The sequence below is a fragment of the Hypomesus transpacificus genome, chromosome 14 (genome assembly GCF_021917145.1).
Source record: "Hypomesus transpacificus isolate Combined female chromosome 14, fHypTra1, whole genome shotgun sequence".
Taxonomy (NCBI): Eukaryota; Metazoa; Chordata; class Actinopteri; order Osmeriformes; family Osmeridae; genus Hypomesus; species Hypomesus transpacificus.
In genome coordinates this window covers 16,477,169-16,494,511 of record NC_061073.1, presented here as the reverse complement: position 1 = coordinate 16,494,511, position 17,343 = coordinate 16,477,169, and the positions used below count along the sequence as shown (strand labels likewise).

Here is a 17,343-nt window from a genome sequence, read left to right as displayed (position 1 = left end):
CACAGCACTCTGGGCTTCCTCTCCTCATGCAGACCTTGTGATGCTGAATGCTCACGTCTCGGTCTAAAAGCCAGAACAATCCAACTAATCCATCATCATCATCTTGGTCTCCCTATGCAAACAGAGGCAGACAGGCAGGGAGGCCAGAAGTCAGGCAGACAAGGAGATAGACAGGCAGGCAGGGGGACAAGACAGGAATACAGACAGATAGGACACAGACAGGGAGACAGACAGGACACAGATACAGACAGACAGTCAGAAAGACAGGCAGGACACAGACAGACAGACAGGCAGGCAGGCAGGCCAGCAGGGAGACAGACTAGAAGAGAATCCCAGGAACGCAGCTCCTGTGTCTGCCTCACTAACGAGGATCTGTTGTGTTCTCATCATACGTGTTCCTCCTCTACTCCCAGGCTGCGTTAGCAGCCAGGATGAACTAAGGAATTCTGACTATCTCCCTTTGTTCCAGTCGCATTTCTGTTCCTGAACCCTACCCACTGACAGCACAGTGCCCTCAGCCCCTGGCCCCCCTCTTCACCCTCCCATTCAGCCCTAATGTTGCTCCAAACACAAGAACCAGGTTTGAATCATTTTATTGAAACAAAATATATATACACATCTAAAGAGCAACATAAAATATCGATGTACACATGTAAGAGTATAAAACTGAACCTAAAAGCTGAAAAGTTCAGCTGCAGGTGGAGAAACGTCTCAGGGACTCCTGTCCAAACCGCCCTTCCCCCCTCTGCCTCCCAACCTTTCTCCTTTAGTCTCCTCAAGCCACCCATGACTCCTTCCTATTCAGCCCCTCGGTGGGCCATGTTCCCCTCCTCTGCCTGCAGGCCCTCTCAGCTCAGCCGGGGCCAGGCCCATGGCTGGGCTGAAGCAGCGCTCTGCACAATGGACCGGTCCTCTGTGGTTCTCCAGGGTTCTGCACAATGGACCGGTCCTCTGTGGTTCTTCAGGGTTCTGCACAATGGACCGGTCCTCTGTGGTTCTCCAGGGTTCTGCACAATGGACCGGTCCTCTGTGGTTCTTCAGGGTTCTGCACAATGGACCGGTCCTCTGTGGTTCTCCAGCGCTCTGCACAATGGACCGGTCCTCTGTGGTTCTCCAGGGTTCTGCACAATGGACCGGTCCTCTGTGGTTCTTCAGGGTTCTGCACAATGGACCGGTCCTCTGTGGTTCTTCAGGGTTCCAGCGGTAAAATGTTAGTGAGTCTGGGAGGATCTCTCCTACAACCCACACGCACACACACGCATGTACGTACACACACACACACACGCATGTACGTACACACACACGCGCTCACACACAAACGTGGCGCATGTGGAAGTTGACCACGTACTCTGCGTTGGTGCGCTGCACGGAAATGGCGAAGGGTTCGAAAGGATGAAAGGTGAACGCCACCAGCCTGCGGACTGCGTGGTTGATAGGACGGCCCAGCAAGCCCGCCTGGATCTTAAACTTAAGCAGACCTGAGTCCCGGGCATAGAACCTGGAGGAGGGAGGGGGGGAAGGAGAGGGGGGAGAGGGGAGGGAGGCGGGGGGCAGAGAGAGGGGAGAGGGGAGGGAGAAAGCGGGTGGGGGGAGAGAAAAAACAGTAATTGAAAAGAGGATGGATGCAAGCAATGAGTAGAAGACAAAAGGGAAAGATTGAAAGCAAGATAAAGAAGGGGGAGATGGAGAGAGCGAGAGAGGGGCTATTAATGGTTCAGGGTTGAAACCCATGTTGCACAGGTATATATAAATATGTCTCTTTCTGCTGGAGGAAATGGTGTCCTATAGACAAGTTAGACACACGTCAGAGAGAAAAATCCCTTGGAGTGTTCCTTACATGTCACATCCTTGCAGGCAAGATAAGCACATCTTGATGGCAAGATGAACCGAGAATGAACCTTTCCAGATAAATATTTTCTTTTCAGATGAGTAGGTAACTTTAGGAATCCTATACTAAACAAATTATAAACCATTAATAAACCAATAATGAAACTTTACTTCACCTAAATCAGCCAGTAGCAATGCAGTGAATTGTATCTACTAGTTCATAAATGAACACATTTACTGATCAACATGGATGCACAGTAATATTGCACTGCAATAAGGCTGCAATCCAGCCTGTAAAATGAACCTATCATTTTATCAGCAAAGACCCTGTACCTTTCCTGTGTTGCCTTGGTTACCTGAGGGCATGGGAGAGAGAGAGTGACAGTCTCCATGTACACCTGTCACACAGGCCTTCCTCTGCCCACAGTTCTGATGTTGCTGTTCATTATGGGATGTTGCTGTTCATTATGGGATGTTGCTGTTCATTATGGGATGTTGCTGTGATTATGGGATGTTGTTGTGATTATGGGATGTTGTTGTGATCTGTTGTTGCTGTGGGGTCCTACCGGATGGGGTGGTCTCCGCAGGTCTTGGGCCGCTCCATGACGGAGACCCACTTGTCGTCGTAGGTGAAGAGAGAGAGGTCGAGGTAGGGGCTGCTGCTGTAGGACTGGGCGCTGATGGGCAGCTGCCCCAGCAGCCTGCGCACGGCCTCTGTGTGACCCCCGTACTTAGCGTTCACGATGGTGTCCTTGAACCTGAGAACACACACACACGCAAGCAAGTACACACACACACAAGCACACGCAAGCAGAGAACACACACACTAGCTTGAAATTCTCTTTAATTTCCTTGGACAAGACAACATGCACAACCCGAGGGATTTGACCCTAACAGGAATATCCTTTTTTTTAATGAATAAATAAACGTACCAAGGAATCAGGTAACCAAAAGGCCAACGCCCTTGCCTACCTTCTCTGGACCTGCCGGGCATAGTTGTTGCTGGAGGCGGAGCAGGGGAACTGGACCGCCTCGCTGTGGAGCGTGGCGTTGCGGAACAGGTCACAGAAGTTCTCAAACAGCTCCAGCAGCTGGTCTGATGTGTTCTCAAAAACGGCCAGCACCTCTGTGCTTACCATGTTGTACACCACAAAGAAGGACGGCTGAAGGGGCGGGGGGGGAGGAGAGGACTTTATAAACACACTGGTAAATTCGTATAAAGCACTCTCAAACTCACCCTTTCTCACTCTCATCCTGTCATCAAGCACTTTCATGAACTCTTTATAGCAATTTTCAACACTTGAAATGAATGGCTCCTCATGTTAGCTCTGCAGTGGTTTAAAGAGGAGCTGGGAATTGATCACCTGTAGTAATGGGGCTGATCAATACAGAAAGGGCTCACTCAGGGCTGTCAGAGAGAGGGAGGACAATACTACCACCTGTCCCAAACCCAACCACAGCCTTCACACACATTTTAGTTAGCCGGCTCCACCAAGCCTAACAACCACAATCACACTAAGCAGTGTAACAACGGTGGTGGTCTCCTTAACTCAGCCCAGGTGTTTCTAATCTAGCCGTGAGCACGTTCACGTCAAACGAGCGCTGTTCACTCCTCATGACCAGTTGAAACTGATCCATGATTAACCATGATCTACCAGAGCTGCATGTATCACACAAGACGAACAAACAATTAACTACTACATTTTAATATAATCCAGGATGAAGGAAAGCTTGTAATAAATTGCAGACTGAATGCACAGCCCCATCATTAAGTCAGTGTACTTCCCACACGAGCAAGGCTAGCACCTATTAAGAGGTGCAGCACACCTGGGAGGAGTCAGTGACTATACAGACTCTGTAGGGGTGCAGCACACCTGGGAGGAGTCAGTGACTATACAGACTCTGTAGGGGTGCAGCACTCCTGGGAGGAGTCAGTGACTATACAGACTGTAGGGGTGCAGCACACCTGGGAGGAGTCAGTGACTATACAGTGTGTAGGGGGGTGCAGCTCACCTGGGAGGAGTCAGTGACTATACAGACTCTGTAGGGGTGCAGCACACCTGGGAGGAGTCAGTGACTATACAGACTCTGTAGGGGTGCAGCACTCCTGGGAGGAATCAGTGACTATACAGACTCTGTAGGGGTGCAGCACACCTGGGAGGAGTCAGTGACTATACAGTGTGTAGGGGGGTGCAGCTCACCTGGGAGGAGTCAGTGACTATACAGACTGTGTAGGGGGGTGCAGCTCACCTGGGAGGGGTCAGTGACTTTGAGAGTGACCACTTCCTCGCTGGTGTACTTGATGAACAGGTGGTGCTCGTCCAGCAGCTGCATCTTCCACATGCGGAGCTGGCGCAGCTGGTCGAAGTACTGGAAGAAGCGTCGCTTGGCCGTGGGGCTGCCGTCCTGCTCCGCCCGCCTCCACAGGAACACCAGCAACCGGTGCTTCAGGGAGTTAATGGTTTTCTCCGTGAAGGGGCGGGGGAAGCCGGGCTGGCCCTGCGCCAGCGCCTCAGAGTACCCGGCAGAGAGGGTGAGGAGGTCGTCCTCGTAGCAGAACCTCCCGATGGTCCTCACGTCCAGGAACGTGCCCTCTGGTGTCACCTGACCATAGAGGAGAGGGGCACTTCCTGTTACCATGTGCTATTATATCCTAGGGTATATAGGGTTAGGTTTAGGGTGTGTGTATGTGCGAGTCTCTACGCCTGTGTGTGTGTGTCTATGTCTGAATGTGTGTGTTACGTCTGTGTGTGTGCCTCTATAGCTGTGTGTGTGTGTGTGTTTGTCAGCCCTTACCTGGAAGACGTGTATGGTCTGCTGCTGGACCGACAGCACGGCCAGGATGTTCCTGTACAGGTACAGCCCCTGGTTGTGCGACAGGACGATTTTGTCACACTTGAAGGAGCGCGTGTCACAGAGGCGTCCCGTGTGCAGGTCGATGATGTGCAGGGAGTAGTCCTCCAGCGGCGAGCGGGGGTTGGGGTTCACCGCCTCGTTGTTCCGGTAAACCTCAAAGAAGTACGGCGGAGGTTCTTCCGGCACGTAGGCGGCGGAGCCCACGATGACGTAGCGGCAGTCGTCGGTGAACAGGCTGCACTCTCGGTTGAGGTGCTCGCCATTGGAAGCCACGTTAGTGACGTGCAGGAGGGAGAAGAAGCGCTGGAAGAGACGGCCGCGGATGTTGAGGGAACGCTGTGAGAAGACAAAACAGAACAAACATGTTTCAAGTTTACTGTCCATGCTTCAAATTATACAGTGATATACATTTAGGCCACACCAGCCAGCCCTAACCACACCGCTACCTGGTCCTTGCCTGGTCCCTGCCTGGTCCCTGCCTGGTCCCTGCCTGGTCCCTACCTGGTCCCTGCCTAGTCCCTGCCTGGTCCCTGCCTAGTCCCTGCCTAGTCCCTACCTGGTCCTTGCCTGGTCCCTGCCTGGTCCCTACCTGGTCCCTGCCTGGTCCCTACCTGGTCCCTGCCTAGTCCCTGCCTGGTCCCTGCCTAGTCCCTGCCTGGTCCCTGCCTAGTCCCTGCCTAGTCCCTACCTGGTCGTTGCCGTTGGAGAGGGTCTCCCCGTCCTGGTCCAGCAACAGGTCCTCGGCAGCTTGGCTGCCCTGGTACTCGTACACTTCCAGGGACGTCTGGTCGGAGGAGAAGGCTATGAAGCAGCGTCCGTCCGGGGAGAACTTGCGCAGGAAGCAAGGGGGCTTCTCCACGTTCACCACAGTGAAGTTGGGGAAGACGTTCTGGTGGAGGCAGCGGACCCGGTACCAGTGGGCTCCAGGACGGCCCGAGAAGATGCGGCGGCCTTCCAGACGGTGGACCACGTTCTGGTTCTGGATACGACGAGGCCTCAGGGTGGGGGAGTCGTTCTGGTTCTGGATACGACGAGGCCTCAGGGTGGGGAAGTCGTTGTCCATCTCTGGGGCTTGGAGGGAGGGAGGGTCAGGGTGAAAGGGCTTCATCGCCTGTACGTCATCATGAAAGCAGAAGGAGAAAACAACAGAGAACTGTTTTACATGAATCATAGTTTTTTCTCATAATCATTATATTAAATGTTTTTCTCCTAAGCAACAGGGGAGGTTACGACATGCGACCTCTTGATCTGCAGTTAAATATTGGAACCACTGAGCTATTTAAGATTGATTTAAAGTGTCTTGTTTTCATTGCTGAATTTTTCCACACATATATATCAACATGGCTGCACTTCAAGAAGACTCATTTTGGCAGACGCTTTTGATTGATTTGATTGTATTACTGCACATTGCTTATTTGTATGTTATGTATTCCCTGTTTTAACCTTCTATTTTTACTGTGGTAGTGGACCACACTCCCCCTGTGACTATGCTTGTTTTATGTTGTTACTGTATTCCTGTTTTGTATGTTGTACAGACTATGGTGGCAAACCAGTTTCCCCATTGGGGATCAATAAAGTAAATCATCATCATCATCATTTTATCCAAAGCGACTTCCAAGAGAGAGCTTTACAAACTGCATAGGTCACTGATATAAACTTTTAACTAAATCATACATTTTGCACATACATAGCTAGATTAAAGTTTGAAACAACAGATGGCTTTTCACTAGATTAATTCATATCCTGCCACTCTCCTCGCGCACACTTACACACAGACTCAACTAGCTAGATAGCTCGCTCAACCATATTCATATTCAGATTCAGATTCATTTGCTTTGACAAGCTACATTTTAGCTTGGCTTTGTACGGTACCATGAAGACTAAACAATAAACATTAACGTGTTCAATATCGTCTAGTTAGCCACTCACCTCTTTACGGCTAAAATGCATTTCTCCACCAACATAAATGATAATAGCTGGCTGGCTAGCCTCACAACTTGACTAAAAGGGTTGCTATGTGTCGTTGTCCGTCTTTGAACTTAATGGTAGACTTCAAAAATGTCTCATACAGGATTCAGTTCAAATGTAGCAAGATTGTAAATCAGAAAACCAATCATATAAAAATGTAGAGGTGCTAGCTAGCTAGCAAGTTTAAAGAGGAAGAGGAAAAAAGTGATGCACGAGCACTGTATGCACTCAAACGTTCTGACTAGTCACAGCGCCACATGAAGGTTCAGGACAAGAGAAGAATAACACCAACCTCACGTCAGTTTAGAAAATGTCAAATCATTTAAGCACCAAAAAAAATTGTATTCTTGGCCTATGGAAGAACTTTCTCTACGCTCTTTAAATTATGATTGAAAGAAACAACCTTTGTGTATTCTTTCACGTGCGTTTTCAACGGTGTAAGGTTCATCCTCGTTTATAAGTGTAGCCGGTGTAACCTAGCGTTATATCAGTTAAACTCACTCCTCAGGTAGCTATGTTTACAGGCCATCCGCGCTGGCGTAGTTGTCGCGATTCCCCGCCGTGCCAATATGACGTTGTGTCCTTGGGCAAGGCACTTCACCCTACTTGCCTCGGGGGGAATGTTCCTGTACTTACTGTTAGTCGCTCTGGATAAGAGCGTCTGCTAAATGACTAAATGTAAATGTAATATCTCTAAATTAAGAAATTGATGCCGAAAGGTGTGGGTGTGTTTGTGTCGCTAGGGCTACCAGCTGTTTGTTTCTGGTACCAATTGATTTGTTTGCAACCCCATTTGTATGTTTGGTTGTAAGATGTCTCAAGCGTCGTACATTTTAATGACTACCTCGGTGGACTAGCCAGGCTTAATCATTTCGTTTTGTAGACTACACGAAAATGGATTCCATTCTATACAGAACCCCAAAATTACTCTTGTAACATAAAACACACAAAATTATAAGAAAAGGAGGTTTTCTATCCTGGCCTCTTAAGCTTGATAATGGCTCTATGTGCAATTATCCCTGACCTAACTGTGGAAATCGGAACATGTAATTGTGTGAAATAGACTTGCAGTGAAGATGAAAAAGTGACTCAAAAACAGATGGAGAAAGAACATTAAATTGTCCACTTCAAAAAGTAGGCCTAATGATATTTTTTGTCCTGTATAGCTACTATATATGGTTCTGTATTTATCAGCTTGATTGTGTGTGTAGCACAAGCAAGCAAGATAGAGGACGTTAAAGTTACTTTGCTTGTTGTTTACTGGGTAAACAAGTTCAGTTATTGGTTCCAAACATCTCAAGCTAACTTCACCCCCCCCCCCCCCCTTCTTTCTAATTTCTCTCTCTCCATCTTCTCTCCTGTCTCTCTCTCTCTTTCCCTCACTGTTTCAATATCGTTCTCTTCCTCCCTACCACTGTCTCCCTTGTCCTCTCACGCACCACTACCCCCCCCCCCGTCTCTCTCTCTCTCTCTCTCTCTTTCTCTCTCTCTCTACCCTGCTTTTTACCTGAGCTTTTAAGCTCATGTGATGGAGATGATACAGTGGCATGGCCAATTCATGGGCTTTTTGGCCATTCTTTCAGGAGGAATAGAGTTGCACTTTAAGTCCATTTGCTTCTTTGTTTGCAGTCTGTGCCCCACAATGAGTGCTGCCTGCCAAGCCTGTCTACAGAATGGACTGAAGGATGAGGGTCCTGGACTGGGGGTGAGGGTCTTGGACTGGGGGTGAGGGTCCTGGACTGGGGGTGAGGGTCTTGGACTGGGGGTGAGGGTCTTGGACTGGGGGTGAGGGTCTTGGGTTGGGGGTGAGGGTCCTGGACTGGGGGTGAGGGTCCTGGACTGGGGGTGAGGGTCTTGGACTGGGGTGAGGGTCTTGGACAGATGTTTTGGTAAATGGCTTTATGAGAATGATCTTCATGCAGCTTACCTGAATACAGATGTGCATTTAAAAAGGACATTTCAGTGAAGACAACTGCACAGAAAGACATGTAATTAATCAATTTATCAAGTCAATTTTCTGCATTTGTGTTTCGATTTAAATTGCAGATTGAAAAGGTCACTCTAGGCAACAAACCACAGATAGAACCACACTGTTCAGCCATCTTGTCTGTCTTTTTCACTAAAAGGCTAGCTTGACATTTAAAAAAATGCTTTTAACTTTTCATGGCAGGCTGAATTTGACAGAGTAATGGCTAATTCTCAGATTCTACATAAAGTGCTCAACTCTGTGTGCTCTGCAGGATAACCGTTAAACTGACTTCACTTGGTCTATGGTTTAGATGGAACCTGATTGTGACAATCTTTGACAATCTGACTAAATGCATATATGTTTACCATAACAACCTGATGGAGCTATTAGACTTCTCATCAAGAGTGTTCTAATGTAGAATGCTGGTTACCGTGGACATCTCACCATGAGGGGGAAGAGAGATCATCGTAAAGATGATAGGAATATGAGAGAGAGAGAGAGAGAGAGAGAGAGAGAGAGAGAGAGAGCATGTGTGTGTGTGTGTGTGTGGAGGGGGTGTGGATGTGGGTGTGTGTGTGGAGGGGGTGTGGATGTGGGTGTGGGGTGTGGATGTGGGTGTGTGGATGTTCTACATTAGATTGACATTCCACTATCAGATACCAATCAGCAAATATCAATTCAAAAAGCTGCTTTTTTTGAGAGAGAGAGATGGGAGAGACAGAGAGAAAGAGAGAAAGATAGAGAGAGCATAGAGAGAGCAGAAAGAAAGAGAGAGAGAAGAGAGAGAGCAGACATAGGCAGAGGTGTAACTTGTTTACAGTTTTCTATTTTAATCACATTTCCACAACTATGCAATCACTATTTGAATATTCTGAGTGTATGTTCAGTACATTTAGGCATGTATATATATGTACTGTGTTTATGTATGTTCATGTCTGTTCTGTATCTGCATGTCTTTATATATACATGTTTGAATGCATATGTAGATGGACATGTATGTCTGTGTGCATACTGTACAGTGTATTTGCTTTGACAATATTTAAGTATCTCATGCCAACATGCCAATAAAGCACTTGAAATTGAATTGAACTCAGTAAAGAGAGCAGAGAGAGAAGTTGAGATGGCATGGTGTTTCCATCTGCCTTCTAGGCAATACCCTCATCCAGGTCACAGAGAGACAGCAAAGAAGTTGGGCACAAAATGAAATCGCAGTTTTTCCTGAAAAACTCCCTTTAAAAAGAGACGCGTGGAGAGGTCAAACACCAAAGCCCAGCGGAGCCTGAATAACCCTCTTACCCCCTTCAGAACAGGCTAAGGGCCACCCCAAGACTCCACAGGGGGGAAAGAGCCATTTCTGCCATTTCTGAATACGCTCTCCTGAAAGGAGAGTGATGGGCACTTTTGTATTATTACCTGCCTTTCCCCTTAGGAAACATTAGTGCTAAGAGAACTTGTCGATCACTCATACACTCTCTCTACCGCCCCCCCCCCCCCCCCCCCCCACCACTCCACACACGCACTTTCTCTTTTGCTCTCGCTCTCTCGCTCTCTCTCTCCCTCTGTATCTACCTCTCTCTCCCTCTCTCTCTCCCTCTGTATCTACCTCTCTCCCTCTCTCTCTCCCTCTGTATCTATCTCTCTCTCCCTCGGTCTCTCTGTCTCCATCTCTCCAGAGTTGGTGTGGTGTTGTGGATGCATATCTCTTTTTTTGTTTTCCGCCTCTTCCATTCGTTTCCACTCAGCCCTCTGTCACTCTGTCATCTAACTGTGTTGCTGAAGCTCAGAGCTCAGACAGAGTCTTTGGCAAGACACACATCCCCTGGTCACTAGTATTATCCCATACCGAGGTCATTATTCAATGATGGCAGTTACCTGGGAAAGAGACCACGCCTCCCCCCCACTCACACACACACACGCACACACAAAGCTGCAGGGGAACAGATGCTGCGTCTCACTAAACACAATGGATTACTTATGGACCGCTTAGGCAAACAGGCGAGGTTCCTCCGGGTTTGTATAACACTGATAGGGACATCTGCCTGTAGACGATCTGAACCTAGGTGCCCTTTACCTATAGGTAACTGAACTCTTATCACTGTCTCCGTCACAGCCTCCATCCACTGCTGATGATTAAACACATGACCCCCCTCCCCAGCTCCACTCCAGCCCACCCCACACACACCCCTCGCTCCACCCAAGCCCACCCCAACCATCCTTTGATTAAAATCAACAGGAGTCACAAGCCTTATTTGAACCATCCTCTGAGCTAAGGTTGTTGGTTCAGGCTTCATTTAGGTTTTCTATCAGGCTTCATTTAGGTTTTCTATCGGGCTTCATTATGGCTTCAGTCAGGCTTCAGTCAGGCTTCAGTCAGGCTTCAGTCAGGCTTAAATCAGTCCAGCATCATTCAGCCTTCAAACAAAGGACAGTGTAGAGACTGGCTTGTCCAGGCTCACATCACAAAGAAAACACTGTGCGTACACTCACACACATTGTACGCACACACACACTGTACACACTGCGCACACACACACACACATTAGATGGTAGTATGAACAAAAAGACACATACACAGAGAGAATGCAAAACAAACTAAAAAATACGAGAATACAAATACAACGAAGCAGGCAGTTTAATGTTCATTTCTGAATCTGGGGAAAGCAGAGAGCACAATGACTCACAGACGGGTTACAAATAGCACATTTTTGTCTGAAAATACACTTCTCTGCTTCTTCTCCTCAAAACCATGGACAGGCACAAAGAAAGATTGCGCTTGTCACAGCTGCCATCGGGTAAGTGGGTAAAATTCATGCTAAAGTTAAATCTATCGTAATTTTCCTATTTCTTTGTTGAGTATAGACAGTGATTTATCCACACTTATTTCAGATGTGGTCAGAACTAATGACTCTCTCTCTCTCTCTCTCTCTTTCTTACCAGCACTCACTTTTTATTCATCTTTCTCTCCCTCTCTCTTTTTCTGTGTATTAATCTGTCTCTCTCGGTCTCTCCCCTCCTTTCCCCTTGCTCTCCCTACATCTCTCTCTGTATTTTTCTGTTTTCATATCTCTTTCTCATTATCTCCCCCTTCTCCTCTCTCTGTCTCTGTCTCTCTTCCTTTCTCTCTCTCTCTCTCTCTCTCTCTCTCTCTCTCTCTCTCTCTCTCTCTCTCTCTCTCTCTCTCTCTCTCTCTCTCTCTCTCTCTCTCTCTCTCTCTCTTCCTTTCTCTCTCTCTATCTCTCTCTCTTCTTTTCTCTCTCTCTCTCTCTCTCTCTCTCTCTCTCTCTCTCTCTCTCTTCCTTTCTCTCTCTCTCTCTCTCTCTCTCTCTCTCTCTCTCTCTCTCTTGTCAGAGTTTAACATGCAAAGCGGTCTTGGGATGGAAATCATTGTCGTTGGTCCAAACAAAACATATCAGAGTAATGAATGACAAACTTGACAACAGAATGATCTACACACACACTCACACACACATTCACGCATACACATGCACTCACACATACAAACACCAATCTTCAATACTGAATGTTTTTTTGAGGATTCTAGGGTAGAGATTTTTGTGTTCCATTTGCATTTTGAATATTCTGAATAGAATTATTTCCACGGAAACAGACTGTGACATCAAGCAGCAGTCAAAATCAACTGAGAGTCTTGATCAACACGGTTCCTATGTAATCATGTGTGTTCACCATGGTGTTAGAGACAGTTTGAGTGCTAGCTTTTTATGCCAAGACCCATTGTTCTAAATTCTAGAACACAAAAAATTAGAACATTGTCGAACATTCTTCTATGCTTCATAACGACCATTCATTTAAATCAGGTGTGTTGGAGCAGGGTCACATCTAAAACAGGCAGGACAGGGGTTGAGAACCACTGTTCTAGTATGTTTCCCAGTCTATCATTCTTCGTCAGCCACATTGTCCTTGTCGAACCCCTAAATATTGATCTGGGGACGGACTCTTGATGTGCATCTCAGCCCAGAAGGCCCAGTCTTAAACGATCTGGCTTACAGTTGATAGTAGATTGTGTTAGAAATTACCATTACATTTCCATTTGTTATTAAAAGTGTGTTTTTTGGTTAGGCTCTGCAGGCCATATGTCTAGTTGAAAGTCGTCCAAAAACTGCTTTTATTTTCTGAAAACTATTCAATGGGACTTTTATTATGAAGGGGAGATCGCAGTTTCTCCTCCCAATCGGTGACGTCAAGTTCAGAACACTTATCGGGAAGACGGGGATTTAAATGGCCAGTCGTCGGTTAACTGGAGGTTGGTTTCTACGCTGCTATAAGGCTCTGACTCTACGAAGATGATGTGTCAATCGCCAATTCGCCACCAGACATCCCCAGCAGGTACGTCTGGCTGTCCAACACCACTGCGGTTCTTAAAATGTTCCTTATTCATTTTATAGAAATTGTCACCGACTTAACGAGTGCGAACAATCGGTGGGATGGAGAGATAGGTAAGATGATGTACACTACTTCGAGCAATGTTCACTGAAACCTGTTCACCGCCTCGGACAAGTCGCCTCTGCTTTTGGTTGAGAAAGACAACAGAACTCACTTTAATTTAAACTATAATAACTAGGCAACGGTGTTTCGTAAACTGGCTTTAGGGCATCTATGCTTCATACGGCTAGTAGTCGTCCAAGGTGGGATTTTTTTACAACGAGCAAGGACTTATGAGGTTAACTTGCTGCATGTCAATATGTAATGTTTTTTAATACGTTTGAATTGAGTGTTGTTTGACTTGTCGTATCGGTGAATGTCTCAGGCTGTTCTCGCGCCTTGCTTCCAGGTGGAGACTTTGAAAGGAGAGAGGAGCACGAGCGCAATGAGTCAGATGAGATTCCGCCGCTGATCAACAGGTAGACCGCGCGACCATAACTTCGTGACACAAGAAAACATCCTAGAAGGTATTCCTTCTTCTATACGCATTTTGTCACCCATCTTACGGTTGTTATGGTGAAATGTACTTCAGTATGATGAAATGTGATAAATAATGTTTTTAAAAAGTAAAAATATATTATTAGTTATCTTATATAAATAGGCTATGTAAAAAATATAGCTACCTTTTAACAATTCACTTTAATGGTATTCCACATGTATGCAATGTAGCCTATTTTGTAAAATAGATGGCTGAACAATGTGTAGGATACATGTTGTTGCTGTGTGTATTAGGCTGTAGGTTACGGCGTTCATAAATTAGGTATACAATTATCGTACTTTCTGGTTTATGCCCAGTTGTGTATTTCTATCGATTATTATATGAGAAGCCCCCCGCTTACAAAAGATAATTTTCCTGTCGCTGTGTTTACATAATGGCTTTAATTAGATTTAAACATCCCTTTATTATAGTTAACTTTGACAAATCCAATATCACCTCATCAGCCTCTTCCTCCTCGCGTCTCCTGGGGATAATGTGCCAGACAGCCCTCCAAAACGAAGCATCTAAAATGGCTTTATACGAACTCTGGTATGGAGGGAACCTAGTTACCGTGTCCCTTTCCTTCCAAATCCTTTACTTTGGGTCTATCTTACAAAGATGATTTTATTTTCTATAGGACTAGGCTAAATGTAGGCCTACAGGGTATTGAAATAAACGACATTCAGACCCATTTACTTGACCCAAGTAACGTAAAATCATGGACTTCTCATGACGCCAAATGGTCTATTGCCGTTCGTCATCGTGATTCGGTTGTCTGTTTTTTCAAAGAAAAGTCTGACAACCGCTTATTTTCAAGGTGCTCGAGAGACGGTTGCGCGTGTTAAAAGTTGCATAAGATTGAAGGTTTGAGGGTTGCTTTGATATAGGCCTTGGCTACTTTAGTCGTATGAACTACTACTTTACTACTAGGGTCCTCAAAGATTTATGAAAAGGCACTCTATATGCTGTGAAACTAATTGCAGCCTGTTCAATTTTAGTGTAGGGAACAAATAAAGTACTTGCCGAATTAAATCGAGAGATTTAGGCCTACTTTAAACTTAAACGACAATTACATATCAGCACCACAGCGATGGACAGCTCCAGTGTGGTCGCATGAAGGAGTCTCCTTGCGTCTCTAATCAGCCAACCGCGGTGAAATTCTGATTTAATGGGGCATTTGAAACAAGTTAATCATTTATTACGACAAATAGGTCTTACAGTAAGGTCCGTACCCGCCACTCAAAGGGCAGAAAAGGCTGCTCGCTTTCTTTCAACATTTTCAAAATTGACTTGGTAAAACCTACAGTTCACTTTTAGTCACTGTTTCCACCATTCATACAAATTCCAATTTACGCGGTAATTTACGTAATAAAGTTTTATTTAATTTTTACTTAAAGTGTGTAAAATATGGTGAGCAGCTAGCACATCATTTTCAGTTTCTTGCCAGTCAGCTTCTTCTCGCGGTTAGCTGGCGAGCTCGGGGTGATCGGCAGCCCGCCGGGCCACACGGTCACATGGAAAACTATTTCAAAGATAGTTCTACAAATGTTGCTTCTGCCTGTAGCAATGAAACAAAACCGTTTAGAGCAGGTGTTTAAACAATCCCCCGTGTGCGTCCATCCAATTAATGCAATTAGATGCAGCTTGGTTACGACTTAATAATTTCGGACGAGTGCGGGGGAGACAGGACAGATTCGCGAGTGTTGACTCTTCCTACGCTGTTATCTGCAGCGAGGGAGAGACGGGGAGGGAGAGACAGGTAGGGAGAGACAGGGAGGGAGGGAGCAAGAGAGAGAGGGAGAGAGAGACACCTGTCTGAATGTAACCCACTAATGTGTGAAAGTGACACGCGTGTGAAACAAAGGAAACGTCTACCATAAACACAGGAGAACATTTGCCTCCACAGATCGTCTCCCACTACAGTCTTCTTTGTTCTGCTCCGCAAACAAATGTATTCAATATCAAATCCGGGCAGTTGGATTCGAACATAAGCAGATCTGTTTGTCGGAGATAGACACTCCGGGGAGGGTTGCGCGTGTTTACACAATCTGTGTCTCTCAGATAGCTTGCTGCTGCTCGTCTATCGTTCATACTGCTGTCTTCTATGTGAATTCACTGTTTTCTAGCATTTTTGGCTCCTTCTGTAAAATTATTAACACTGCTATCCATGGATACGAAATAGATGAATAATTCTGCAGTGTAAGAAGCACTTGAAGACTTGATAAAAAACTGAATTAATGTGACCATGATCTATATTCTGCTTGTTCGACCACAGACAACTCAGCCAGGGAATATGAAACTGAATCACACTATTACCGCTTTCTAGGGAGGTAGGGAGTGGGCTAATTGGCGGGCTGGTTCTAAAGCGAGGGTCGTTTCTGAGGAACAGGGTGACAGGCGGCTGGAGTCAGAAGGGGGCCATTTCTAAGGGCCAATCACAATCAGGATGGATGGTGCTGACAGCACAGTTACACCCCTAAGTCCTAACACACACACACACAGTAACACACACACAGTAACACACACACACAGATACACGCAACAGATGACCAAGCTTTTTTCAAATACAAAAACTTTCTTGACAAAAATGTCTTTTTGCTTTTTCAATTTTATTTGTGGGTCGTATGAAGGCAGACAAGTGGCAGCTACAATGCACTGGTAACGGGAGGGAGGGATGGAGGGGGGGGGAGGGATGGGGGGAAGGAGGGAGGGATGGGGGGGAGGGAGGGAGGTAAAGGGGGGAGATAAAGGGCGGGTGAAAGCCGAGAGGAAGGTGCTTCTGAGAAGGAAACACAGGCGACACACTGCTGGTTTGCCTGTACGTGTGTTTCATGTATCACTGTGTTCATGCTGTACTATTTTGCACAGTGTCATTGTGAATAAGAAATTGTTTTTAATTTGACATACCTGTCTAAATAAAGCTTGTTTATTGCCAGCCTCTCTCTCTACAGCAAACATGGCAGTGTTGATCTAGTGTGGGGGGAGGGGGGGGGGGGAGTGTAAGCACATGTAGCAGATGTACTGCTGCTACATAGGACCCAGATGTAATGTAAAGTGACATGAAGATTGTGGGAACGTAATAAATTTGATTCATTTAAGTCACGCAACTCTCCACCTCTTGCTGTGACATTCTGTCTGTCAGCACCTCTTGATGAGTGGCAGCAGAGCAGGTAAACGCTGTCTCTCCTTCCCTCGGAGACCTCCACAGACTCCACAGTCCCTACGCAGGGGGGTTGTGAGCACGTGCAATTAAATTTAATTGAGAGTCAGGAAGTGGCTTAGAAAATGTGTTCGACTGAGCAGACAGCTTGGTAGCTGGAGAGATGGATGTGAGTACAGACCAGTACAGTGCTGATTGGCATCTGTGTACTAACTGGAACCTCTTTGTAATATCTGGAACATCTGTGTTTAATCCGGACATCAGTGCTCTACCTGGAACCTTGAAGATTATGCGGAACATTTGTGTTCTAACTGGGACAAGTGTAGAAAGGGTTTTTTCAAATAGAAACCTTTTGTTAACTGTAGTTCTGTGTGTGTGTAAGGTAGGTACTCCATTCTAAAAGCAGTTATGATTGTGTTTACGTCTCTAAGCTACTCTATATGGTCTTGGAAGAACAGCGATTTGAACAGATATTTCAGTGACTCACTGCCTTAGGCTTCTTTGCACGACGCCCTCCACTCTCTCTATCCTTCAAGGTCTGGCATTTCACTGTGCTGAGAGACGTATGTCCTTACCTTTCCCATATTCAGTCATTGTACTGTTAATAACTATCAATATACTGTGTGTGTGTGTATGTGTATGCCT

At 46.3% G+C, this 17,343-nt stretch overlaps 1 protein-coding gene across 2 annotated transcripts; it reads right to left on the bottom strand.

Moving 5' to 3' along the window:
* Positions 1 to 577: 577 nt before the first annotated feature.
* Positions 578 to 6,873, bottom strand: det1 (DET1 partner of COP1 E3 ubiquitin ligase). Of its 2 annotated transcripts, XM_047034643.1 has the most exons (8): positions 6,613 to 6,873; positions 5,372 to 5,794; positions 4,624 to 5,019; positions 4,078 to 4,431; positions 2,800 to 2,990; positions 2,394 to 2,585; positions 1,349 to 1,498; positions 578 to 1,187 (listed from the first exon to the last, which is right to left on the bottom strand). In XM_047034643.1, the coding sequence occupies exons 1-8, from the start codon at positions 6,631 to 6,633 to the stop codon at positions 962 to 964; spliced, it is 1,953 nt and encodes a 650-aa protein (XP_046890599.1). In that variant the 5' UTR covers positions 6,634 to 6,873; the 3' UTR covers positions 578 to 961. The 2 variants fall into 2 exon arrangements, with proteins under 2 accessions (XP_046890599.1, XP_046890600.1); XM_047034644.1 differs by having other exon boundaries at positions 1,095 to 1,498.
* Between the last annotated feature and the right edge of the window lie 10,470 nt (positions 6,874 to 17,343).